The following is a 26583-nucleotide window of genomic DNA, read 5'->3' as shown; positions in this document are numbered from 1 at the left end:
TTTTAAAAAGTTGATTTAATTAAAAAGCTGAAATTTCGTTAATAAAATAAGATAAAATTACATTATTGATGGAATTTAAATAAAAGCTTAATAAAACAAATTAACTTTAAATTTAAACTACTCTAATAAACTGGAAGTTCAGCAATGCTTCAATCTTTTTTTCTCTTTCTTTGCCCTTTTCCAATTTTTATCTGCATCCACTTCATCATCCATGACTTTAGCTAGTAGGCATCCTTTAGAGGACCTACATTCAATTTTAGAGTAAATGGTTTCTCTCTTAGCTAGGACTCCATGTTTCTTTTCTACCCAAACCTTCTTTTCTGAAGTGTAAGCTTTTCTTTTCCCTTTATCCTTTGTAGAGTCTTTCTTCTTAGGCATCACAGGTGTTTTGAATTCAATCTTTTCACCCAAGCATTCCTTAACAGGAATCACTTTGGCACTTAGACGATTCTTCACATTAGTTCTACTCGGATTTTTCTTCACGTCCTTTGTAGGCTTATTAAGAAGCCATCTCTTCACATCATTGGGCAAGGAAGGAGGAACCTTTTGGGTAATCACTTCCCATAAAGGCCTAGCACTCCAATATCTGTCAAATTTCTCTACTTCTTGTGAAACAGGAAATTCATAGGGACGACGAAGATCCCCAGAAGGAATTGTTTGAAGTAGATCGTACTACCTTTTTACCCTGCAGGGATAATAAAAAGTCATCTTGGTTAAGCTTGGAAGACGACAGAAGGGTTGCTTGTTGACACCAACCATCTTCTCTATTTTCCACCAAGAGACGACCCACTTGATAGCAAAGTTGCCAGAGGCAAAGACTTTATTCCACTCATGGCGCCCCATCTTAGAGAAACGTTTTTTTCGCCTCACAAAGCAATTTGGAGTATATTTTTCAATATTTTCAGGAGGACTAATTAATTCAAGTCTCTTCATTAGCCATATCTGTACAAAAATTCAATGCAAATAAATTAGTATTACTATACAAAAATATGTTTTTTATTTTTGTAATTAAAATATTATTTTTCTACCTGTAAGGAAATAGGAGAGCCCCGAAAAGGTGCTTTTGGATTTTTCTTCAATTTATCAAGACTAAGCATAGTCTCTCCAATAATTAATGGCATTGGATTTCTTCCAGATTCAATTTGCTCCAAAACAGTTAATATAATTGCTTGACCCTCATTAGTTCTACCACTAGTGAGAAGATATTGGTTAAGAATGCAAAAGAGAAAATCCCTTTTTCTATAAACATTAAAAGATTCAGAATAAGGTCTATCAAAGTAGTGGCGTGCAAATTCTTGTAAATTAACTACACTACCATCTAAAATATTTGTTAGATCTCTGTCTCTTAAATTAAAGAAGCGCTCAAAATCTTTATAATAATATTCATTTATTCTAGGGATTACCGCAAGATCTAATGAAGGGAAGCCTAAGATAGCACCAAATTCTTCCGGTAAAGGGATAATTTCATCACACCCCAATCTAAAGCAATGTGTTTCTGTGTCCCAATATTCTAAGGTTGCATGAATAAAATCTATATCAAGATCTACCCCCTTAACACCATAAATACCTCCCATGTGAAAAACGTCGAGTTCTTTTCTCTCTTTAGCAGTTAAAGACCAACACCATTTACGAGTGAAATTGCTAAAACTCTTAGTAACTAAAGACATGATTATTTGTTGAGAAACTAAGATTATAATTAATCTGTTCGAATTATACAGAATATCGGCACATTAGGGGGCTATTTATTTAAAAAATCGATGCAGTTTGACTCCGAAAAGGACTCGGAATCAGCGCACTGCAGCGCCGAACGACAATCCTATCGCCTGGCGACAGCAGCAGCGTTCAGCGACAGCGCAAAACACGTGGCGACACGCGGTGCTGCAACGCTTCCTCAATGTGCTATGCAAACCGCATTTTTCTGGCTATGATTCGAATTCGTACAACGACTTTACGATTTTACCTTTTCTTCAAATACCCATACATATTAATTTAATATATTTCCCTTTTATTTTCTTCTTGGATTTATTCAAACTTAATTAAATTTAGGTTTGTTTCAAGTCCGGTTTATTTTTCATTTTTTCTTTTTGGGGGAGAAAGTCGGATACCCTCCATTAGTAATAAAAATGACAGAAGTTTTTGCGCAAAATTAATCACGATTTTATCACAATTTTTTGCACACACACATATGCACATAAAAATGAAAAATAAATGCAAAGATAATACAGTCATAATAGATAAAGTTTGTATATACAAAATATGTCTAACAAACGAGTCAGTCAGGCAAAGTCCTATAAAAGTCAGAATAAATAAATACAGGTACAACTACGGCGCTGGAGGAAGCAGATGATGAGGAATGTTCATCATATCAAAGAACTGCGCAGATCGAGGGGTATGCTCCCCACCAGCTCTAACCTCACCAGGAGGAGGGAAACTCAACTCAGGACCCGTCCACCCAAGGTCACCCTGGTGATGAATCAGCAGAGGCTGAGGCTGTGGAGGCTGCTGCGACGACGAGTCGATCTCGTACGTCCCACCACCTATTGGAGCTGAAGTTGCCTCTCCCTGGCCCATCCGCCCAGCCTATACACTCTCAAATGAAGAGCCCGAGCCCTCCACCGCCTCGGTCCGAGTAGCATCAGATCGGCTACCCAGACCACCGGAAGTAGTGCGGCGACACCTCGAGCTAGACCTAGCCGGCTCTCTGCGAGCCTCAGGTCTCGTCCGAGTACGGGAAGGAATAGGATGTCCCTGCAAAAAGAAATCAATTCAGAGGCAAAGAAGATAGAAATATAAATAATGCAGAAATAAAGAGGAAAAGCTACCTCCCGAACAGTGTCGTCGCGACGACAGGAAGCCACGTTCCTCATCCGCACCAGCTGCCTCCAAAAGGCGTCTATGCACCTCGCCATCGTCGTAACCACCTCGCGCGAGAACTGTCAAAGAAATAAAATCAGTAACAATACAATACAAATATAAACAAATAGCAAGCAAATAACTCACCTGAGTCTGGTGGCAAGGGATAGATCGCTCAACAAAACGCTGATCCTCGGGAGCTAGAAGGATTATCTCCTCAATAGGGCTGCATGTCCCCTGATAGTGGATGGACATACGAGGAGGAACGAACTCAGTAGGCTCGGCCTGGCAAAAAGCAAACCAAAGTGAATGAAATATCACTTGGGGGCTACTTAGCAAAGAGATAAAAGACAAAAATCATATTACCGCCTCCTCAGACAAAACAGGAGTCGGAGCTAACAACGGTAGTAGGTCCTCCTCGTAGCACCGCCCTGAGCTAGCATGAGATCGCCAAGGGGTACCAGCAGGCAACCTCTCCGACAAGTTGAGCAGCATCGCGTCATGAAACATATGACGTGGCGGAGGAGCAAGGACGACGAAAATCTCTAAGGAGTGCTAAATAGCAACCCTCTCTCCTAAGTACACCACCGCCTCATACGTCCCTTAGAAGTAGCGACGCTCAACAGTGTACTGCGCAGCCAGCGCAGGAATAACCAAGGCGCCCCATGGCCGGTATAACACGTCAGGCTCCTGCAAAGAATGCCTATAAGATAAAGTTTCTACCAAAAGCAATACAAAGATGTCAACTATGCAAAAGGACATACCGAGAGGATCAATTCTCGAACGCGGGCAGCAGTCGCCTGGTTACTGTAGCGACCTCCCCAATAGGCGCCAACGGGGAACTCGCGAGGAGATGGTCTCGCCGACGCAAGCGAAGGAAAGTACTTGTAGAACCAAATCTACAAAAGATAAAAGATATCAGTAAGTGCTAATAAGTGCTTAGAGCTAACTTTGTAAGATATGAAGTATACCTCATCGAATCTCCAAAAGCTAGACAGAGTGATGTTTCCTGTGTAAAACCGGTGTCGACAGAAGTCTCACAATCCTTGTAGAAATTCAGCATAGGCCAAGCTGGCCCAATCATAAGTCCCAATCAGCTGAAGATCGCGGACAGCAAGAAGGTAGTAAAGAAGCACCGTACTACCCTTGTTTGAGGAAAACATCCCTGACAGCAAAATAAGTGTAAAGATGCACACCCGCTGCTCTCGGGTAGTCGCATCGTCCTCGAAAGCCATCGCCAAAGTCGACCGGCGAATGCACCTAGAGTTGAATCGTGATGGCTCCACCTCAGCACGGGCCCGAACAGCAATCAAACCCAACAACTCATCGACCTCAGGAGAGAAAATGCTGATGGAGCTGCCGAACGCCAGCGTAGTCGAACTAAACTCTAGTCCCAAGATGAGACTGAAATCGGCTGGGGTGACAGTCATCTCACCCTAAGGAAAGTAGAAAGTGTTGGTGGTGTCCCAGAAGAACTCCACCAAAGCGCGAACCACGTGGTGGCTTGCGTCAAATAAGTACATGGCCTGCGTGGCCTGAAACAGGGTAGTCAGCCTACAAGACTCCCAAAGAAGGCGCAACCCCTCATCGCCGCTGAAATACTTGTCGTACAGCTTGCCCAGGGTGTCATTGCTCGAGCCGTGGCTGCGCGTCCTATCGCTAGTGATCCCGCGACGCACCCTCTCTGAAATGTGGTGCTCGGGGGCAAATAACAGCGTACGCTCGTCCCACTCAGGGAAGGGATCGAGAGAAGTGGACGGGTCGGCGTCCTCCTGAATGGGCTCGTGCTCCCGTCGTGTGTCTCGGGATTGGAAACCGTAACCTCACTGTCTAGCCATACTACATTGTGCAGAATTGACAAAAATCAAGGTTCTATAGTATCTAAGGTTCGCTTAGCCGCATGATACTATGTTCGCAAAACACAAATTGCGTAGTACTAAATAGAGCACAATTTTAATTCAAGCATATATGGCATTTTTCAAGCAACCAAACGATTTCTTGCAATATTATGATAATTATTGTGACAAATTGAACAAGCATTTCTAGCTAAAACATCAAGAACAAGCCACATTGTTTTCCCGACCTTAAGAGGTTCAACAATGGTGAATCGTTCGTTTCTTCACCAAATTGAGTCAAATAAGTCTCAAAATACTCCCAAGGCAATATATAAATATAATCAAGCAATTTCATGGCATAAAATTTGACAAACTAAGCAAATTGAGCAGTATATGTTTTGAATTTTCAAGAAATTCGTGAATAAACATGAACAAAATTCATCAAAATTCGAGTGAGTTTGGAAAAAATTTACATAGATCAGTAAACTAGATGAACAAAGCTTTGATTTGCAACAAATTTGAGTGAATTTGGTTGAGAAACGAGTGAGAATGAGCAATTCAAAGATTTTCGCGCCAAACTTGAAAGAAATAAAAGTGGTAGCAGCCACACGAGGAAGAAAGGGGATTTATACGAAAATCCCGACTGCAGCGTCGCACGACAGCTCTGTCGTCGAGCGATAGAGTGCAGCGCCTGGCGACAGGGAAAAATCGCGGCGCTAGAGACGTTGCAGCGGCGACTGAACACTAAGCCTCTCAAAATAATTATTTCGACCTCATTCAACAATTTTGGGTTCCTTGGTACGCCAGTTAGCCCCTATAAGCAACTTGACATGATTTAAGTAATCGGCTCGGTTACAATCGCATTAAGTGATCGACCTGATAAATGATCGTCTCACTTAGCTTAAAGCGCCTAAACATTGGCTCACTACAAAGGCACCGATATACTGGTTCACAAACAACAGAAGCACCGACATACTGGTTCACAATTCAAAAGCACTGACATACTGGTTCACAAGGCGCAAAAGCGCCGACGCACTGGCATAGCAAAAGCAAAGTTCAAGAAAACTTTAAAGGATCGACAGGCGTTGGTCTTCGGTGATACTCTTCTGAGTATTATCGCAACAAATGAGGATAGCTTCAGGCGAAGCAATCTTCGATCATGTTCCCTAGCTTGCGAAAAATGGTCACGAAGAGCTAGAAGGTCGTTTTCGGCAAAGCAATCTTTGATAGGGTTCTCTAGCTTGCGGAAGACTGTCACGACAGAATTGAAGGCAGTTACAGGCGTAGCAGTCTTCAGGCGGTATCCCCTAACTTGAGGAAGATTGTCAAACAAAAGAAACTCTTTATTCAGAGACGCGTGAACATATCATCAAAGCTCTTTGCTTAGAGACGCGTGGGCATATCACTCAAAGCTCTTTGTTCAGAGACGCGTGGACATATCAACATCAAAGTGGCAAGATGGTGTTCCCTAGCTTGTGGAAGGTTGTCAACAGCAAAAACAGCAGCAAATCGGTTACTTCATAGACATGTGCTCGACGGTGCAAGATACACGTTTCTTTAACTCTCTTATCTATTTTAACTAATGCTAGTTTGCAGGTATCGGCGTTACAAGAATGATTTGGGATTGCAGAACGTTCTGAATCATTCTCCGTCCCTATCGATACTTTGACTTTTGTTTTTGAAACTTGCGTTTCTCTAAACTCAGTCAAAGTGTGGGCTTTTGTAGACACCCATTTGTGTCTCCCCAAAACCAAACCCGGTGATGAATACCTTTCATGTCGAATCATAATCAAGTGAAGTGAAAGTGTGGAAAGTCTGGTGTTGCGGTTAGTTTTTAATTCTCTTCTTTCTCTCTGTTTTCGAAAACCTATTTTTATGAAAATATCCAATCCAGTTTAGTTTGGTCCATGGAAAGGTTCCAATAATGGTGTAGTTGGATTGAGTTCAAAAAGAGCTTTCCAACGATATATTATAAGCCCAATTCCGATGAATAATGAGGAAGTTATGGCCGAATTACTAAACTAGGTCCGGTTTGATTTTTATATGCGGCTCAATGATCTATAGGAGGGTCTATTATGATTTATCATTCCTAATGCAATTAGGATTGATTATAGTCTTCTGGAATCTTCTAGAAGGTTCTTTTGAATCCTAATGTCATTAGCATTGATAATTGAGTTGTAAGAGTTTTATTTAGAATAAAAGAAGTGTTTTAAAGGAAATTACAATTTTACCCTTCGTACGCTTAAATTTTATCAAAATATGAAAACGCGTGGAAAAAAACTGTATGCAGCACCACACTACAGGCTGTCGCCTGGCGACAAGCCTGACGCTGCGGCGACACGTCTGTCGCCTGGCGACAAAGGTGTGTGTGGCGACAGCGTCGTGTTTTATTCTTTTCGAAACTCTGATTCTTTTTTATCATAATCCGACTGATTTTCGTTATAAATAGCCTCCTAAAACCTCCGTTTTTGGATCACCAACTCTCATCAAGAAATTCTTGATACTCTCTCTCTCTTTTCTAAACTAGCCTTTTCTCAAATACAAAATTACGCATTCACAAGATCTAGACACACCTAGCCCAATTCGAAGTTGACTTTGCCCTAGACGTGAAAGGTTTGATATTTTTGAGGGTTTGGTCCCAAATCTCTCTTTCAATTATTTAATTTAATTGTTTTGATTTAATATTTTCCTTGAAGTTACTAAAGTGTGTATTTTGTTATTAGAAAGAGGTACGAGGCATCCAAGTAAGTGTTTTAATTGTTTTCATTGTTATTATGACATAAAAATCATGTTTAGGTTATTATTTTTATTCCTAGTATCATGTTAGGATGTTTTATTGCTTCCTAGTATCATGTTTAGGGTAATAATTAAAAGTTCTAATATCAAATATGTTTATTATGATGTTTCCTGTTTTCTTTCCTAATAGTATGTTAGTATCATGTTAGGGCTAAATATTTTATCTTTAATGTTTAGTGACATGGTATGGTTTGTTATTAATCTTGTTAGTATCATGCCTAGGATCTTGCTATTATTATGTTTTAACATGATTATTTTAATTATTGTGATTGTTATTATGATTATTATAATAATTATTATTATTATTCTTATTATTATGTTGCTTGATATATATTTATTATTATTGCTTGATCACGCCTTTTATGCATGTTTAAAGGGAATCTGTACTTGTAATCACGCTTAATAAGATAATTAATAATCTTATTTAGGGTTAATTTGATTATAATTCAAGTGATCGCCAATAATAGATTTATTTGTGCATTAAAATTCAACTAACATAGATAAACAGGTTTAGGGTAAACTTATTGATTGCATGTTAGTCAGAAAGCGCACAAGAATACGAGAAGAATAAAGTAGAGGTCTATTATTAGGGCAGGTTCTTTCTCTTTTAGATTGGATTTGTACCTTCATCCCCAAACTTCCAGTCTTGGTTCCAGACCTATTGGAGTTAAGGATCTCTTGGATCGTTAATAAGGGGTGTAACCTTCACTTTGTGAACGGTTTACAAGTTCCTAAAACTTGTTGGCGACTCTTTTGCTCTAGCTTCCTTCCCTTTGGACGCCACCATACTTAAGTGTATGATCACAGTGGGGTTCAAGTTTGGGGTAATGATTGAAATATTCCCTACAATATGTAAGCTACAATTTGACTTAGCTTGTTTATTATTGGTTATGGTGTCTATAGCATCACTTCAAGCAGCATATGGAACAAATAAAAAAAGCTTAGTGCAGATGCATACAACTACTTACATGACATTCCACCTGCTCATTGGTCAAGACACAAGTTTAGCTCTCACTCCAAGTCAGGTATGCTCTTGAACAATTGTTGTGGAAGCTTCAATAATGTTCTTAGAGAAGCTATAACAAAGCCTATACTGTAGGTGATGGAGTGGGTAAGAAGATATGTCATGGGAAGATTTTTTGCAAAAAAGGAAGGGCTCAAATCTTTCACTGGTGTCATAATGTCAACTTTCTTGAAGTTTGTGCATAGAGGTCCGCAACAAGTGTCCAACATGAGAGTAACTCAAGCTGACTTAACGGAGTTTAAAGGTGATGACACAGAATACACTTATGTTGTCAACCTAGACACAAAAGCTTGCAGCTGCAACAGATGGACACTCATGGGAATTCCTTGCTGGCATGCACTTACCTGTGTTCAATTGAGAAGGCTTGACATTGAGCAATTTAGTCACCCAACTTATCATGTGGAGACATACACCAAGACATATGCTCCAACTTTTAAAGCAATGTCAGGTCATCTGCAGTGGGAAGTCACTCCTTATCCAAGGCCATTACCTCCTACACACAGAAACTTACCTGGAAGGCCTTCAAGTAAAAAGGAAAGAAAGAAGCTAGGGAAGAGAAAAAGATGAAGAATGTCAAGAGGGAAAAGGTGCAAAACAAATGCTCTAATTGTGGTGGGTTGGGGCATTACAAGAATAAGAGTCCATCCCCACCTATTGATAAGTCAAAGAGGCCTCTTGGAAGACCAAAGAGTGCTGCAGGAACAAGGAAACCAGTAGCAGGGCAAGCAGTACCAGTCTAAGCAGCAGAAACTACCTCATCCCAAGCTTCACAGCACTCCATCTCAATGTCTGCACCACATGGGACCTAGAATGCTAGTTGAATATTGCCTTGAAGTTGAACATGTTTTTTTTTTTTTTGTTGTAGAACAATTGGTGTAGTTGGTTATCAAAAGTTTTATGTGATCAATGTTGCTACTTAAAACTAATTTTTTGTGAACAAACTCATGATGTGAATGAAGATTTGTTTATGATCACAGCTACTTGTGTTATGTTATGCCAAATTTGAAGAGTCTTGTTGCTTTAATTTTGCTTTACTTTTACTTTTTTTTTTTGTCATACTTTTATTCAAATAAGATAATGGAGCAAGCAAGGAACATGAACCAAAAATGATTGATACCAAACTACATTGCTTTTTTATTTCATAAAAAGGGGTGCAAAATACACCACTTTCACTTAGCTTAACCCCCCCTAGTGTACAAACCAAAATAAGTCAATAATACAACACTGACTTACACATCTACTTGCCAAAATAACCCCACTAACTTAGCAATCTAAGCAAACATTTTCATCAACAAAGACACTGACAATCACAGAAACAACAACACAAAAACCAATCTGCTTAAACCCCCCTGCCTTAGGGCTTAAAGGTTTTTGTGTTCTTCTAAACACATCATCCTAGTTTTGACGATTGTCAGCTTCTGTTTCCCTCCTGTGCCTCTCAACCACAAGGAAATTAATCACATCACGCTGCCAATCTGTTTGATCCTCATCTAGCCATTTGAATGTGTTGCAACATCATTCACCAGTGTCATGGTCGTACTTTTTACAAGCCTCGAACCTTCTTCCTAGATTATCATGAGTCCAGGAGGTTCTCTTCACACAAGGAAAGCCACATCCGCAATTCACCATTTTACCTACAATAAGACAGAAAAACAGAGGTATTAGAGAAAACAGAAGAACAACTTTGGAGATTTGATGACTACAACTGTGAAAGAAATTGATGAAGATCCCTAATTTACATATTAATTTATCTGATTTTGGGGGAAAAGTTGCCCTAATTTGGAATTGAGTGATTTGGGGAGGGCTTTCCTACACTATATATAGAGGGGAAATAAGGGAGCCAAAACGAAGGAGGGAAAATCAATAATTGTAGGCTGCAAGTAGGAAAATAAAGGAGTCAACGCCAGAAAGTCTTGGTCAATGCCGAAAAAGTAAGCCCAGGTTTCATTCAACAAAAAAAGTGATTGTGGTGGATTTTTTTTAACAAAGAATGTTTTAAAAGGTTTTTCTTGCAAAATGAGCCATTTAAAAGGTTTTTTTTCTGACAAATTTTCCTAAAAACAATAATTAACACATGAAACTTAATTAATTTTTTAATATTCGTTTTATTATACTAAAAATGATTTTAATACAATTATCATAAATTTCTAGCAAGTAGACCCCACTCAAGTCTCATTAATGTTCTTTACTTTTTTTAAAAAAAAAATCAAAATTGATGTCAATCTAGTCTATATCTATACTTCTATATTAAAAAACGTTCCTAAAAACATTTATGTTCCACGTGTGCCACATCACCACTCAATAGCCAATGACATCATGTCACGTCACGATTCAATATTTCATGGCAATGTTAACTAAAAAATGCATGGAAGGAGGTTTGAACCCTAACCTCATGAAATGAATATCACACATCTTTCCATCTTAACTAGCAATAATTTATGCTCCATTCATCAATATAAATGTATATAAATATAGAATTAAAAAAAAAAAAAACCAAACTAAAAACAAATGAAACTTATACTATTCTTTTAATTCTTTTCAATATATTAACTTTATATTTCTAAATTTACTAAAAAATTAAACTTTTTTTTTTAAAAAAAAGAAAAACCTTTAACAACATCCCAGGGCAGCGCCTGGATCAACACACTAGTTAATACTCTCTCCGTTTTTTAAAACTTGCTCCATTTCTATTTTTTGAACTATTCATTTGTCCTACTTTGACAAATGTTTGTGATTTATACATAAGAAAAAATGTAGTCTTGTGGGTACTTGTTGGAATCATCTCAATGAATAGATTATTAATTTTCAATTGTTAGAATTTATTTTTATTGATAATTAAAGATATTAGTGATCAAAGATTAGTATCGACATGCGTGTCCGATAGAAATGGAGCAAATATTTAAAAACGGAGGGAGTATTACAAGCTGATGTCAATAATTATAACATCCTTTAAAGTTGGTGTCTGATCACAACCATCTTTCCTTTCTACGAACAAAAAAAAAAAAAAGTCAAAGTCATCAGTGGAACGAACACTCGAAGAGGGGCTGGAGATACAATTGAACCAACCGAAGGGTAAAGCTTGGTTGGAGGCGGATGCACGATCCGCATGGTGCATCCGCTCCAAAGTACAAAAAGGCAGAATGAACATGCAGGTATATACTAATGTACATGGGCATATAAAAGAACATAGTGTTCATTTAATTATAATGTACATGGACATATACATAAAAGAACATAGTGTTCATTTATAATGTACATCAGATTTTTGTGCAACAATTTTGTATATTATTTTTGTGTAATAATATAATTATTTTTTTTGTTAAATGAAATAGATAAATAGTACTATAATTATTTTTTTTACCATACATTAATTACAAATCATTTCAATTTTTTTTTTTTTTTTTTTTACCAAAAGTTCACTTTCTCTCTCCAAACAAAACTTCAAACCCATTTAAATTCCTCAAACCTCAAGCAAAATTTCAAGAAATTCGAAATTATGAGTCCAAAATTGTTCAAGATGACAAATAAAAACGGAAGGTAAGACCAAATTCGACATTCATACTTGTTTATTTGACATTCATACTTGTTTATTTTGAGTTTGAGTGTTTGTTTTTTATAAATTTGATTGAAAATTGTAATATTTGATTTTATTGGGAATTAATTGCGATTTTAATGTTATTTTTGTTGTTGCAATGAGAAATAAAATGAAGTTCTTGAAGAAGATCTTTCGATTAATCCATTTTTTAAGAAAAAAGCAAGCAAATAGACAATTTTAGAAAAGTTGTAGATTCAAATAATGAAATGTATATTAAAGTACAGTAAAATGTTCTTTTTTCATATACTTACATGATGCAAATAATACAATGTACATTAAACATGTAACGAACATTATAACATATATGTTCATTAGAATATAATACAATGTACATTATAATACAATAAAATGTAATTTTTTATATGCATACACGGTCATTTATACCAAATGTACATTTACTATATGAATAATGTTCTTTAATATTATCATGTTCTTTACTAATATTACAAATGTTCTTTAGATTTACAAAAAAAACATATAAAACTAAATGTTCTTTATAAAATAGTTATATGTTCTTTATAAAATGGTTATATGTTTTTTACTGAACAACTAAATGTTCATTCCGCCTTTTTTTAAAAGAAAACCGGATGCATATTGCATCCGCCTCCACAGAAAAAATTTCAACCGAAGGGACCTTTGTATAATTAGAATACGAGTTAGGGTCTAAGCTGTATTCCAAAAATCCTTGGAAAATAAAACCTCTGTTGAACGAACAGAGAAAGCTGAGAAGCTGAAATACTCCCACAAAACAAGAAGACAAGGCGAAATGGCCACTATTGCTGCCGCAAGATCCATTTTCCGATCAACCTCCGCCCGCAGCGCCGCTGCTAAGTTCGCTTCTGGCACCAAATCTGCTCGCTCTGCCTTTCGCACTCCCGTCAATAACTCCCTCTCTCAGCGCATCTTCAGGCGTGTCTTTTTTCCTCCAATTGCACTGAAAATTTGTTGTCAATTTTTTTTAATCATAATTTGAATCATTTTAGAGTTTTTTTTGGAAATTTGGTGGTAAAATTTACGGATTTTGTATCGTTGATTTGGGAGAACAAATAAAAAAGGATTTGGTTGTTTTATGTAGGTGCCCTGTTGAATTGAGTGTTTGTTTGGAGACAATGCAGCCGTTTCATACTGTAACTGCTTCGGCGTTGATGACTTCGTTGCTTTCGATATCTCCCCGTTGTTATGGTTGGGTTCCTGATGGTAAGTTCAGTTGAATTTTATGTACATTTTTCAATGGATTATGTGCAGAATATTGGTTATACAGTATATGGTATATTTGATGTGATTTAAGTGTGTTGGATGAGTGATGGATTGTCATATGTTATTTTAGTGGGTTTGATTGCTATTATATTGATACTCTCTGGAAATTATGTCTTTGAATTGATTTATGCTGTTACCACAATCAGGTAATTTAGTTTCTTAATAAAATATTTATTTAATAAAGTAGCAATCTTGTAAATGAATTAGATTAATTCTGTTTGATGTTAGTAATAGCTTGTTCATGAATAGTTTCGTTGATGCAATGAGGTGGTTGGTACGACTGTCGCGTGTCTACCAAAAATAAACCTAACTAAAATCTCCTAAAAAGCAACAGGGTAAGCTAGTGTCTATCCCACAAAGAATTGGATTATCAAATTATTACTTGAGTAAGTTAGAAACCCTTGTTTTGAAGAAATAATGATATGATCTAATAAATAAGCTACAGACCAGAAAACGAATAAAATACGGGATATAACTAATGAAATTGAAATACGCTAAAACCAAGAATAATGAAATAGGGAACTGGGAGACGTATTATAGCATCGGAGTATCAATTGTTCGTCGAATCATATATAATCATGATTATATCTTAATGTTCACCAATGAACACAAACAAGCATTTGAAACTTCCCTTAATTGCAAATAGGCCAAACAAGCTCTTGGAATATTGTCTTACCAACTAATAATCTAGAACAAGCTCTCTAGACTCAATTAATTTGTAGCATTAATGACAAGGAAGTAGTTAACTTAAGCCACAAATCTCACAATCTTGGACTTGTGCAACCATGATCTTAGGTATTACGACAAGTTTTAGTCACCAATCAAACACCTAATCACTAATAATGGTATCAACTAGGACAATTACGGATCACAAGTTAATAGTCTAGTTGTCAAACTAGCAAATTATATTAAAGATGCCCGGTCTCAAATATAATCAACCAGTTCGTAATATTCAAACGGATTACTAAACCAATTAAGAATATAAACATAATACCCAAGAATTACAACATATCAATTCTCACAATCCAATAATCTAATACATAATTGATCTCCCTACCCTACTAATAATTTAGCCTGTCATAACAAATATTGAGGTAACTATAATATAATGCATAAAAATCATAATAACACTAATTAACAAAACACATAAATGAAAATAAAACTAATAATTAAATTAATCTAGCAAATTGTATACCAGCTAAGTATATAGTCGCATTCAAGCAAAATTAACAAAGTGAAAGCACTGACTTTCATTTTTATTCTCCAAAAGCAAAACTAATACTACTACTTATCCAAGATAAACCAAGACTGACAGTCGAATGAAAAGAAAATGAAAACATAAATACAGTATCAAATTTTCTAGTGGGAATCAGAGTAAACACAAGCAGATTCGAGTCGCCTTCTAGTCTGTCTTGCTTATCACCTGTTCGCTAGATACCACGCAAAATTCTGATGAAGCTCATCAATTTGCTGCTCTGAACCTAGCCCAGAAAATCCCCAAAATAAAACTCTCATAATCCCTCCAATTCGGCATCCCCATGTATATCCATAGGAGTCTTCGATCCCTAGCAAATCCAAGTTTTTCGCTCCAATAATTATCCAATTCCATCTCTATCTTCTCTATTGTTATGATTGATACTCGCAAAAATCGCTCAATGGTTTACTTTGTATCTTACCCACAAGAACAGTGAGTGAAACTCTCAGTTTCTCTCTTTTGTTTTGTTTTGCTTAGTGAAACGTTGGTGTACGTCAAGGCCCATGTGGCTATTTACGCTCAAGCATCACTGGGCTTAAAGTATGTGACTTAATTCAGTCTTGTGAGCTCCGCTTCTTTTAATCCAAGGAGTGGCTAAATGCATTTTGCTACCATAATCTTCTTTCCTACAAACAAACAAATAAAAATAGTAGTATCTCGTGTCCGGCAAAGAAAATATTTATTATACTCTTAAATTATCAAATGTCGACAAAAAAATCAAGAGTTTAATATATATATAAATAATATACTTTTACGATCCTATCAGTGATACTAGTTTTGGTTCTGGGTAAGTGGATAGACAATGGTAATGGGTTTATATGGGGGAGATTTGAACATTATTCATGATACCTTAGAACTACGGATTAATTTAATTATTTCTCAAAGGTGAATGTTATACTTATCTAACTTATAAAGCCAAACAAACCTTTTGATATAAGCTAGCAGGCACTGCTATTCATTTGCTTCACTACCAAGTTGCCAAAAACTTTTTACTACTTTAAACACCTTTTACGTGGAAAACTTTTCTTTATGTAGTTATCAATTCGGGATATTATTGATAACTGTTCTTATTTGTGCTACATAGATATATAGATATAATCTAGTAATATGGATTTCTGTTTCAGTTTTATGTGTGTTTATATGGTTGCAAGTGAGGGGTAAGCATATTTTTTTAAGTGTTAGAGGATCTACATTGAACTTTTTGATGGTTAAAATACTATAGATGTATCATTTAAACAAAGATGAAAAAATTACTGAAATTGTAAGTATAGTGAATAGCAGTTTATATATTTGGTTTACTAAGGGACTAAGCTGGGAGTTCGTTCTGTCTCAAAGAGTGAAAAATCTGAAAGTTTATAAATGCAGGCTTTTGACGGAATTTCATCTATATTCATAAAAGGTCTTAGGAATTAGGATTGATATATTGAAGCTATATTTTATTTGGAAGCCATTAATTTGTGGTCATCAGCGAGAATAGCATGCCATATAGAGTACTAAGAGTAGTGTTAGGAGGAGTTCGGAGTGGGGAGGTTGACAATTAAAGTTAATTCTCCCTTCATGTGGGTTTTTAATTAGTTGGTCACTCATATCACGAACATAAGACTATTGTTACTAACTACTTTGTAATAAAAGTGTTTCCACCATCCACTCATGTGATCTATGTTATTAACTTTACTATCAAAATTCAAAATATGTGAAGTTGTTGGCTAATATGTCTTTGTCATTGGTAGGTGCAACAAAGTTGACTTCAATAGTATCACTCATCCTTTTCAATTGTTGTGTAAAACTTATAGTATGCGCACACGCGCACAAACACACACAAATTTTGGAGAGCTATGTCTATTAACTAGCCTTTCCATATTAGCTTAGTTTTTTCACAATTGCCTTTTGTAAGATTTTAGGTGATACTACCTTCCAACTTGGTTTGGGATAGGTGTTTTTACATGTCCATGTGTGGTTATCCTCTTGACTTAAAAATTCTAAAGCATCAATCTCCAAATAAGCTTCCTAATGTATTATTTTCTTCTCTCTTGATCTAGGTATCTAACCCACATTCTGAAGCCCCTTTATGCCCTTTCCTTACCTTGCACCATGTGGTAAGTCAACGCTCACCAAATGTTGAATTAAGTCACCAAAATCATCTCAGAATTCTAGTAGATCTACATATCATCTATGAATCTTCAAGTTCATTTAATTCACGTGCCTTAAAGCTTTAACTTCTAACTTTTCAACCTATTTAGTTGAGCAAGCCTCCTCTTTTTCACCATTCTTGCTATTCTCTCAACATCACTCTGCGATTATTTCTTTCCTCCTAAACGAATTCCTTTTTCCTTATTTGTAGGTTGTATCAAGACTAGATGAAGAGACATAAGCAAAGAACGATGTGCTATGTAGTCCACTTAAAATAACTATATTGTCTTGTCTTATAGTAAATTATGTGCTGCTGCTTGTAATAGTAGTGGTGTTGATGCATAGAATGCATCAAAAACTTATATATTCTATTTTTTGCCCTTTCCTTCTTTGTTCCTTTGAAGGTCCATATGCTTGATGCAAGGATCATTTTCCCTTTGCGGTTTTGAATCCTCTAAATTGCTTTAGAGATTACATTCATTTTTGGTAACATATGCTACCTTGTATTCTCTTTTGATTTTATCCCGATGCTCTCCATGCTCAAGGAGTGTTTTAAAAGTGTTTTGCAATACACTCACCTCAGCCACCACAAATTCTGCCTTACAGGAGGAAAAGGACATAGACAACAACAACATCAAGCAACACACCCACTACCATGAGCAGCAACAACGGTGGAAGGAAATTGCGGAGTACTTTTCATTAATTACTTAGCTAGAAGACAAATTATAGTAATTGTTAACAATCAAGGCAATAGGCTAAATGCTTGTATCTCAAGTAGTATAAATAGAATAGCCTAAGGAGAGAGAGAATTCATTCAGAAATATTGTATGAGACTTTGAGAGTCATGGCCTAAAGCCACGTGTACCGTACGCAAGCTTTTAGCTTAATCCAACGCCAATCCTTCGACTTAATCCTTGTTTATTTACGCTTTCCGTTGCAATTGGTATCACCGACACCACTGACCGTGACACCGGAGCGAGTCGCCGCCCTCGAAGAAAGGTTGGAAGAGATTATCGAAAAGCTAGGTGAGGGAGAGAATTCTCTTCGGACAACCATGCTCAGGCAGCAAGAAGAAGCCATTGACAAGATGCGCCAAGTATTGGAGGGTCGAATGGACCGCTTCCGGAACGACCAAACTCAGCAACTTGCCTTGACGACGAGCACACAGGACAAGGTTATGGAAGAGCTTCGCGACGCCATTAAGGCCCTGGGTAAGTAGCCTGTTCAGGTTGCCTTTGGAAACGAGGAGGTGGAGCAGCCACGCGCACAAGGCGGCTTCTACGGCTCCCCACACAGGAACGGGGGGTTCAACGAACCAACCAATGGGAACGGGCTTCGATTTGGCAACTGGGAACCACTAGGCGGGGGAGGAGATTTCCGCAACTTTGATGACCAACACGAAAATCGAGGGAGTTGGAAGTATCGGAAGTTAGACATGCCGATTTTCGACGATTCCGACCCGAATGGGTGGATCCTACAGAGTGAGCAATATTTCTAGTTCTACCGATTGTCGGAAACGGAAAAGTTGCAGGCCACCGTCGTGGCCATGGATGGTGACGCCGTGAGGTGGTATCAATGGGAAAGCCGCCGACGGTCGGTGGTCGGTTGGGAGGATCTTAAGAGTCGGATTCTGAGTCAGTTTCGACCGGTGAACTCGGGAAGCTTGCACGAACCGTGGCTCGCTGTCGAGCAAACCACCACGGTGGTAAAGTACCGGCGAGTCTTCATAGAGAAGGCGTCGCCACTTGCTGATATTCCGGACCGGAGAGCCTGATGAAGGGACAATTTATCAACGGGTTGAAGGAGGACATTCGTGCCGAGATCCGAATGTTGAACCCATTAACCCTAGAGGACGCCATGGACCTTGCAATACGGGTTGAGGAGAGAAACCGGGTTAGCACCCTCAAGAAAACGGCTGGGGCCTTTTCGAAGCCTGGACCCTACTCGTATTTTAACCGTAGCCCAGCCTCCGCATTGTTGGGGAGTGGGTTAGTCCAAACACAACTCCCTAAGCCTTACAATCCCAGCCCAATTCGAAGCAGCCCACCAACTAACCCAAACACAAGCCCAAACCCCTCAAGCCTCATCAGCTTCTGAGCCTTATCAAAACCGATCCAACCTAGCATGGTGCGAAGACTCACAGAGAAAGAAATTCAGGAGAAGAGGGAGAAAGGCCTCTATTTTCGGTGTGATGGGCGGTGGACGGGACCCACTCACGTGTGCTCCGCTAAAGGGCTCAATGTCTTGTTGGTAGAAGGAGAGGAATGTGACGAGGAAGGGGAGTTTCAAGCCTTGGAAACTCCGAGCGAAGAGGGGGAGGAGGTAACCGCTAATGTGTCCATGTGCTCCATTTTTGGATTAACTAACCCGAAAACCATGAAATTCACCGGAAAAATCCATGGGCAACCCGTAGTGGTGATGACCGGGGGCCACTCACAATTTTATCTCCACCACGACAGTAGAGAAGCTTGGGTTACCGATCGTGGGTACCAATTCTTTCCGAGTCACATTGGGAAATGGAGAAGCTGTAAGGGGCCGCGACCATTGTAAGGGGGTGCGTTTGGAGTTAAACGAGGAGTTGGAAATAGAGGAGGAATTCCTACCCCTTCAATTGGGCAACACCGACGTGATTTTAGGGGTGTAATGGTTTGAGAAGTTGGGGTCTGTGGTCACTAATTGGAAGCTCCAAGTGATGAGTTTCAAGATGAATGGCAAGACGATAACGGTGAAGGGTGACCCGTCACTGTCCCGTACGGGTGTGACCCTTAAGGCTATGGTCAAGACAATTCGCAAGCAAGGAGGAGGACCCTTAGTGGAGTTGAATCAAGTGGAAGGGGTAAAAAAGGGGGAAGGCAGTGAAGTACCAGAATTTGTAAGGGGAGTGCTAGAGGAGTACAGTGGGGTTTTCGAGGTAGCCCAGCTCCAGTCCGTGGCCACGAGCACTCCATTTTGTTCAAAGATGGGAGCAATCCGGTAAGCGCAAGACCTTACCGGTATCCCCAATTTCAAAAGGACGAAATTGAGCGGCTCATTAAGGAGATGTTAGAGGCCGGGGTCATACGACCTTCATCAAGTCCTTATTCAAGTCCCGTACTTTTGGTGAAAAAGAAGGATGGTTCTTGGCGTTTTTGTGTCGATTACCGGGCTCTAAATAAAGATACGGTACCCGATAAATACCCCATTCCCGTGATTGATGAATTATTAGACGAATATCATGGGGCACGAGTTTTTAGCAAGCTCGATCTGAAGGTAGGATACCATCAAATATTAGTGCGCCCGGAGGATACCCATAAAACAGCCTTCTGAACTCACGAAGGGTACTACGAGTTCTTAGTTATGCCGTTCGGTTTGACCAACGCACCGGCAACCTTTCAATCCTTAATGAATGAAGTTTTCCGACCATATTTGAGGAAATTCGTCCTCGTCTTTTTTGATGACATCCTCATATATAGTGCAAGTGAGAAAGAGCATCTTGATCACCTTTGAGTGGTGCTGGCCACGCTTGAGTCTCATATGTTATATGCCAATCTCAAGAAGTGTGAGTTTGGAAAAAGGGAAGTGGCTTATTTGGGCCATATGATTTCCCGAGATGGGGTTGTTGTAGATCAAGAGAAGATTCGGGCCATGGTGAATTGGCCCACCCTAAAATTCCTAAGAGACTTAAGAGGGTTTTTGGGCCCGACGGGCTACTATAGAAAATTCATCAAACACTATGCACACATAGCCCACCCCTTAATGGACCAATTGAGAAAAGATAATTTTGGGTTGTCCACTAGAGCTAAGCAGGCTTTTCTTCAGCTTAAAAAGGCAATGAAGACAGCACCCGTGTTAGTAATGCCAGACTTTCGCAAACTATTTGTGGTTGAGTCCGACGCCTCGGGCTATGGTTTGGGTGCGGTGTTGATGCAAGATGCGAGACCTGTGGCCTTTTTCAGCAAGGTTTTGGGTCTGGTTGGGCGGGGCAAATCTGTGTACGAGAAGGAATTAATGGCTGTGTGTTTAGCCGTACAAAAATGGAGACACTATTTGCTCGGCCGGAGGTTCGTTGTGCGTAGTGATCAGCAAAGCCTCAGATTTATAATGCAACAACGGGAAGTCGGGTCGGAATATCAGAATTGGGTGAGAAAACTAATTGGGTTCGATTTTGAATTGCAATATAAGTCGAGGGTGGCCAACCGTGTATCCGACGCCTTGTCGCGGCGGGGAGGCGAGGAAAAGGGGGCTGAGTTGGGGGCTTTGGTGGCCACTCAAGGGGTGGATTGGACGAATTTGCAGAAGGAGCTTGAAAAGGATGCCTTCATCCGAAAAATGAAGGTAGCAATCGCAGCAGGGGAGCCAATTAAGGGCTATACGGTGGAGGATAACCACCTTTTGTACAAGGGGAGGGTGGTGCTACCTACTCAATCCAGCCTGAGGACGGTTCTCCTTAAGGCGTACCATGACTCGCCAGTGGGGTGACACGAAGGTGAAACAAAAACGTACTTGCGTATGTGTTGGGCCGGAATGCGGAAGGAGGTGGCGGAGTACGTGAGGGGGTGTGTGGTGTGTCAAAGGAACAAACTCTCACAGAGATCTCCGGCAGGGTTGCTTCAACCACTGCCCATCCCGGAGAAGGTGTGGGACGACATCTCGATGGATTTCATCGAAGGCCTTCCACGGTCGAAAGGGGTGGATACAATTTTAGTAGTGGTTGATCGACTTTCAAAGTATGCTCACTTTTTGGGGCTAAAGCATCCCTTCACGGCAGTAGGAGTGGCAGAAGTGTTCATCACGGGGTGCCGGAGAGTATAGTGACTGATCGAGATCGAATTTTTGTTAGCCTATTTTGGAAGGAGCTTTTTAGACTCCAAGGGACCGACCTCAAGCGGAGTACTTCGCATCACCCACAAACAGATGGGCAATCCGAGGTTGTGAACAAGCGTCTAGAAACCTATCTCCGATGCTTTGCTGGGGATCAGCCTAAGACTTGGGCCAAATGGTTGTCTTGGGCAGAGTACTCATATAACACTTCTCCTCACTCGTCCACTCATATGACTCCATTCAAGGTAGTGTATGGGCGGGATCCCCCCAAGTTATTGCGCATAGGAGTGAGGAAGTTTTACAGGAGAGAGATGTGATACTCGATGAATTGAAGCTGCACTTGGCCCGTGCTCAACAAGTCATGAAGATAATGCCGATGTTCACAGGAGAGATGTGGAATTTAACGTGGGAGATAGGGTGTTTCTGAAATTACAGCCTTATAGGCAGCGCTCCTTAGCAAGGAGGCCATATGAGAAGCTGGCAGCGCGTTACTACGGCCCATTTGAGGTCACCCAGAGAGTGGGTAAGGTGGCCTATCGATTACTTCTGCCAGAGACATGTAAATTACAACCAGTATTTCATGTCTCCCAATTGAAACCGGCTGTGGGCAAAATCACGAGTTCACCCACGATTCCCGAACAAATCACCCCGGAGTTGGAACTCCTCGTGGAACCAGAGGCTGTGTTGGACAGCAGGCCGAAGTTGGGGCACCAGGATGGGCTGGAGGTGCTGATTAAATGGCATGCATTGCCAGAGTTTGAAGCGTCTTGGGAGGATGCCGAGGCTGTGAAGGCGAGGTTCCCTGAGTTCTACCTTGAGGACAAGGTGGCTCTTTTGGGGGGGGGGGGGTGGGGAGTATTGCAATACACTCACCTCAGCCACCACAAATTCTGACTTACAGCAGGAGGAAAGGACAGAGACAACAACAACATCAAGCAACACACCCACTACCATGAGCAGCAGCAACGGTTGAAGGAAATTGGCAGAGTACTTTTCAGTAATTACTTAGCTAGAAGACAAATTGTAGTAATTGTTAACAATCAAGGGAATAGGCCAAATGCTTGTATCTCAAGTAGTATAAATAGAATAGCATAAGGAGAGAGAGAATTCATTCAGAAATATTGTTTGAGACTTTGAGAGTCATGGCCTAAAGCCATGTGTACCGTACACAAGCTTTCAGCTTAATCCAACGCCAATCCTTCGACTTAATTCTTGTTTATTTACGCTTTCCGTTGCATATTTTTCTTATCGATGCTGTTGCTAGCTTCTTTTAATTATTATTACTATTTTTCGTAGGCTTGTAGTGTCTGTAAGAAAACATAGCATTTGAAGAATTCCCCATCTACCATAGTTTTAAAATTTATATGCTAGAAATGCTTTCTTCTTGAAGATTTGTTTTATCATTAATTGGTGTTTTCCTTAACCTTAAATCTAGTATTGAATTATAACCACCGAAGAGTTTAGTGTGGCTTCTAGCATTTCATTTTTGCTTGGTTTGTAATTTAAACATATCCTGTGATGCCAGTTTCACTGGTTTTTTCATGTTTCCTTTTATGCTTTATGTTACTCTTCTTGCATCTTCTATCCTAATTCCTAAGCTCTTCTACAATTGATGTGCTTTTAGGCTTTTCGGCAATCTGTTGGTTATCTCATTTAAGGTCTTGTTTGTCTTATAGTTCATTGAAATGCAAACTTGCAACATGGTTAGATCAGATCTATATTAGACTAAATATCTATTCTCCTGTTATTTTTTGCTTTTAGTTCAGATAAGGTATAAGGTATGGATTGATAAACTCAAATAAGATATGATAAGGACTCTAGAGTTCCAATAAGGTCTAGTAAGGCCTAAAAATAAGGTCTAGGAAGATAAGATAAGACAAAGGCTAATTACTTCATATAAGATAAGAGAGGTTAATGAGAGTCTGTCATGGCTCTTGGATGTAACTTCTTTTGATGTTCCTCATAATGTGCAGATAAAGCCTTCCTTTTCAACCTAAAAAAATGATCAGAGAAGTTCATGGTCGATTAGATAAGATAGTGAAATTTTAGTGATGAGAACACCACCTTAACAAATATTAAATGTGTTGCTTGAAATAGTGGTAGTTTTTATTTGATCGATTTTGTGCTATGTAGTGACATGTTTTTATGTTGTACACATGCCATGGGAAATGTGTGGACTCAACATTTTGTAAAACAATTTTTTATGTTTAGGAATTTAAGGATGTTTGTTCAAGCTTCTAGGATCCTCATTAACTTCTAGGCAACCACATTGATTATAGAGTAGTTTCTACTCCTTAAGAAACCCAAAAGGGCAAAAGCAACTTTTACGGGCTGTAAAAATAAGTAACAATTTGAAGCTTTTCATTTATTGTTATTGTTATTGTTATTGTTATTCTTATTATTTATTGTTATTGTTATTGTTATTATTATTATTTATTTATTTTTTTTCCCTTTGTGTGGAGGAGTTTTCCATTTTTAATGACCATTTCAATATTTTTAAAATGCCCTTACACAATTTCCTTGTCCTATAAAAAGATCAATGCTCTTATGTAATTCCATATTTTTTTCCTTACTTCCACATTAAGAACCAACAACAATAGTAGCAACAAAGCCTTGGTCTCAAATGATATGAGGTAAGCTAACATTAAAGAAAAGTGCCTAAATGAAAGTGGATCTGAAATGAGAAAAAACATAGTGAGCAAAGGTGTAAAGTGAAAACCTAGAGGATAGAAGAGTAGAGTTTGAGAGAGGTTTATAAAAGAGGGTTAAAAGCATCTCCTATGACTAAAATTAATTTGCCATGCCACTTAATATTTATGCTAATTTACTTTAAGCTAATCTGTACTCTAATGGTTAGCTACTAGGTATCTATATAATTGCGTTCCACATGTCAATAAATAATTAGCTAGCATTCTCCATCCCTTTCCCAACTTATGGGATTAAGGCTTTGATTGATTGATTCTCCATCCCTTTATCACCAATTAGCTTAAGACTTATATAAATTCAAGGCAAGCCCCTAAACAATAGGATTTGCTTTAAGGGAAGATAAAAAGAGGAAAAACATACGAGTAAAAATAACTTTTTTTTGAAAAAAAAAAACTTTAACTCAGGATAATAGATATGAGAATGAGTTTAGGTAAAAAAAGAAAGTGTACACACACACAACGATCCTGTCAGGCTGTCACTTTGTCACTCTTCAATTTCCCTTACCTTCCTTAAAAGAGCCTTACTTAATCTATGTTTTACATGGCCAACCAACCTTAGAAATTTCTCTCTCATTCCTACTTTCTATAAGATATAATAAATGTAACCAACATTGCATTTTGTGGGGCATGCTAGGATCACATAAAAACCCTGTAGCAATTTTACACTTCAGCCAACCTGCTTTTGTTTGATCTAAGGACTATAATTCAAAAGGATAAGGAATTGTATGGAGACGTTGCTCATAAAAACTGTTTCTGTCGATTTGATATTTATGAGCTATTTAACATGTTCTGTCCTTGTTATCATTCTTTCTTGCAATTTGGTTAAAAACAATGATGTGTCTTAATGATAATTGAAGTGTTGTGTATGTTTTTATACCCATGTTTGAACTTCCCATGTCTGATACAACTAATCAATTAATGGTTCATTAAAGGATAGTCCCAAAATTTTTGAATATCTATATAAAAAAGGTCCTTTGTCTAGAATTGTAATTTTATTAGCAAATTCATTGCACAACTTTTTTTTATTCTTCATTCATTTAAATCAAATAATTGAAGATTAGAGTAACATCATTTTTGTAAGTCAGAATGGAACGAATGTGGCAAGAAGATTGATCCCTAAGGTTTGTTAGGAAATCAATACAGGTTAGGTGGATATAGGATACAGATATACATCTGTAATTTGTATACCGGTGGAACTCTAGTAATTTCTTCCATTGTGAAGCTCGTGAAGCAACTTCTTCTGGGTAGTTTGGATGGGGAAAAAGTCACACACCTAGTCTTACTGACATCTCTATTCTGCATTGTTCCTTCTTCGCCACTTAGATGAGCGATAACTCTCTACCCCATTGCCCATAAGGTCTTGGGATCAATTAGTTTCACCTCTGCATGTATTGTTAGTCATTATTTGGTTTTAAGAATTTAATTTACAATTTCTGCTCCTATTATTTCCCTACTGTTTATGTAGATAGTCTTCACCTTTCTTGCAATATTTGGTGCTGAGGGTTTGTCTTATTTGCATCTTGTATTCAACTTCTATTATTACAAACTAAATTTAACATAAACATTGAGCAGGCTAACTGACTATGCGTGTTCAATCAGCTTGCAATGATGACGTGTGAAAATGCTCAGAAGATTCAACCGGAGTCTTGAACAGAATCGCCTTGTTACACTGTAACTGTTGCTATTTCATTTTTTTTGTATCATACCTTCACCTGATCAACTAATACAAGATTACTGCAATATTTTTCATATATATATATATATATATATATGGCATCATCATGTTGATATGCAACCTTGACTTAATGTGCTTTATTTTGTGTGATCAATGGGTTCTTAGGCAAAACTTTTTTCTTTATATAAAGGTGGAGCTCAGTGTAAGCTGGATGGGAATTAGCTGCTGCACATTTTGCTATTGTAATATCATTGATGATAATTTTCCTATTATAATGTGATGTAAATGCTTTAAAATAAATTTCTAATGCATCCAATCTATTTGAGATGGTCTAGGTGCATAAGCTTGCTCTTTTGAAAAAGTGAAAATTTCAGCAGTCGTCTTGAAGTGAGTCTGTTTGTCTGTCTTTAGTTTTCATTTAATTGAGTTGCTACCTTTGGTGTCTGGTTAACAGGGATTTCTAAGGCCATCCTTCGAAGGAATTGACATGTTATTATAAATTTTCCGCTACCAACTAACTCATTGGCTCGTGCTAGCTTTAATAATAGAACTGCTGCATCCAAGGCATATTGATTCAATCACCTTTTTTTTTTTTTTTTTTTTTTTTTTTTTTTTTTTTTTTAATTTTATTTTGTATTGATATGCTTGCAGTTACCTA

General features: G+C 38.4%; 2 protein-coding genes across 7 annotated transcripts; both read left to right on the top strand.

The window, feature by feature from the left end:
- Positions 1 to 8374: 8374 nt before the first annotated feature.
- On the top strand, positions 8375 to 9075 carry LOC145557635 (uncharacterized). The gene is made up of 2 exons (XM_081618812.1): positions 8375 to 8509; positions 8584 to 9075. The coding sequence occupies exons 1-2, from the start codon at positions 8375 to 8377 to the stop codon at positions 9073 to 9075; spliced, it is 627 nt and encodes a 208-aa protein (XP_081474938.1).
- A 3682-nt stretch (positions 9076 to 12757) lies between these two features.
- LOC145559769 (protein NUCLEAR FUSION DEFECTIVE 6, mitochondrial-like) lies at positions 12758 to 26313 on the top strand. Of its 6 annotated transcripts, none has more exons than XM_081621079.1 (3): positions 12758 to 13012; positions 13179 to 13300; positions 17352 to 17610. In XM_081621079.1, the coding sequence occupies exons 1-3, from the start codon at positions 12870 to 12872 to the stop codon at positions 17402 to 17404; spliced, it is 318 nt and encodes a 105-aa protein (XP_081477205.1). In that variant the 5' UTR covers positions 12758 to 12869; the 3' UTR covers positions 17405 to 17610. The 6 variants fall into 6 exon arrangements, with proteins under 6 accessions (XP_081477205.1, XP_081477207.1, XP_081477209.1 ...); XM_081621081.1 differs by lacking the exon at positions 17352 to 17610 and adding an exon at positions 16957 to 17125 and having other exon boundaries at positions 12763 to 13012; XM_081621083.1 differs by lacking the exon at positions 17352 to 17610 and adding an exon at positions 26261 to 26313 and having other exon boundaries at positions 12767 to 13012.
- Positions 26314 to 26583: the final 270 nt, after the last annotated feature.

Source organism: Chenopodium album, chromosome 9, assembly GCF_948465745.1.
Source record: "Chenopodium album chromosome 9, dcCheAlbu1.1, whole genome shotgun sequence".
In the NCBI taxonomy this organism is placed as follows: Eukaryota; Viridiplantae; Streptophyta; class Magnoliopsida; order Caryophyllales; family Amaranthaceae; genus Chenopodium; species Chenopodium album.
The sequence above is the reverse complement of the archived record's forward strand: the minus strand, read 5'-3'. Positions and strand labels throughout refer to the sequence as shown.

Bases quoted from the DNA above. Each gene is read 5' to 3' on its own strand.
- LOC145559769 (XM_081621079.1), top strand. From the start codon at position 12,870: ATGGCCACTATTGCTGCCGCAAGATCCATTTTCCGATCAACCTCCGCC. The intron at 13,013-13,178 runs GCGTGTCTTTTT...TGTTTTATGTAG, and splicing joins CTCTCTCAGCGCATCTTCAG to GTGCCCTGTTGAATTGAGTG. The intron at 13,301-17,351 runs GTAAGTTCAGTT...TCTGCCTTACAG, and splicing joins TTATGGTTGGGTTCCTGATG to GAGGAAAAGGACATAGACAA.
- LOC145557635 (XM_081618812.1), top strand. From the start codon at position 8,375: ATGGTGTCTATAGCATCACTTCAAGCAGCATATGGAACAAATAAAAAA. The intron at 8,510-8,583 runs GTATGCTCTTGA...CCTATACTGTAG, and splicing joins TAGCTCTCACTCCAAGTCAG to GTGATGGAGTGGGTAAGAAG.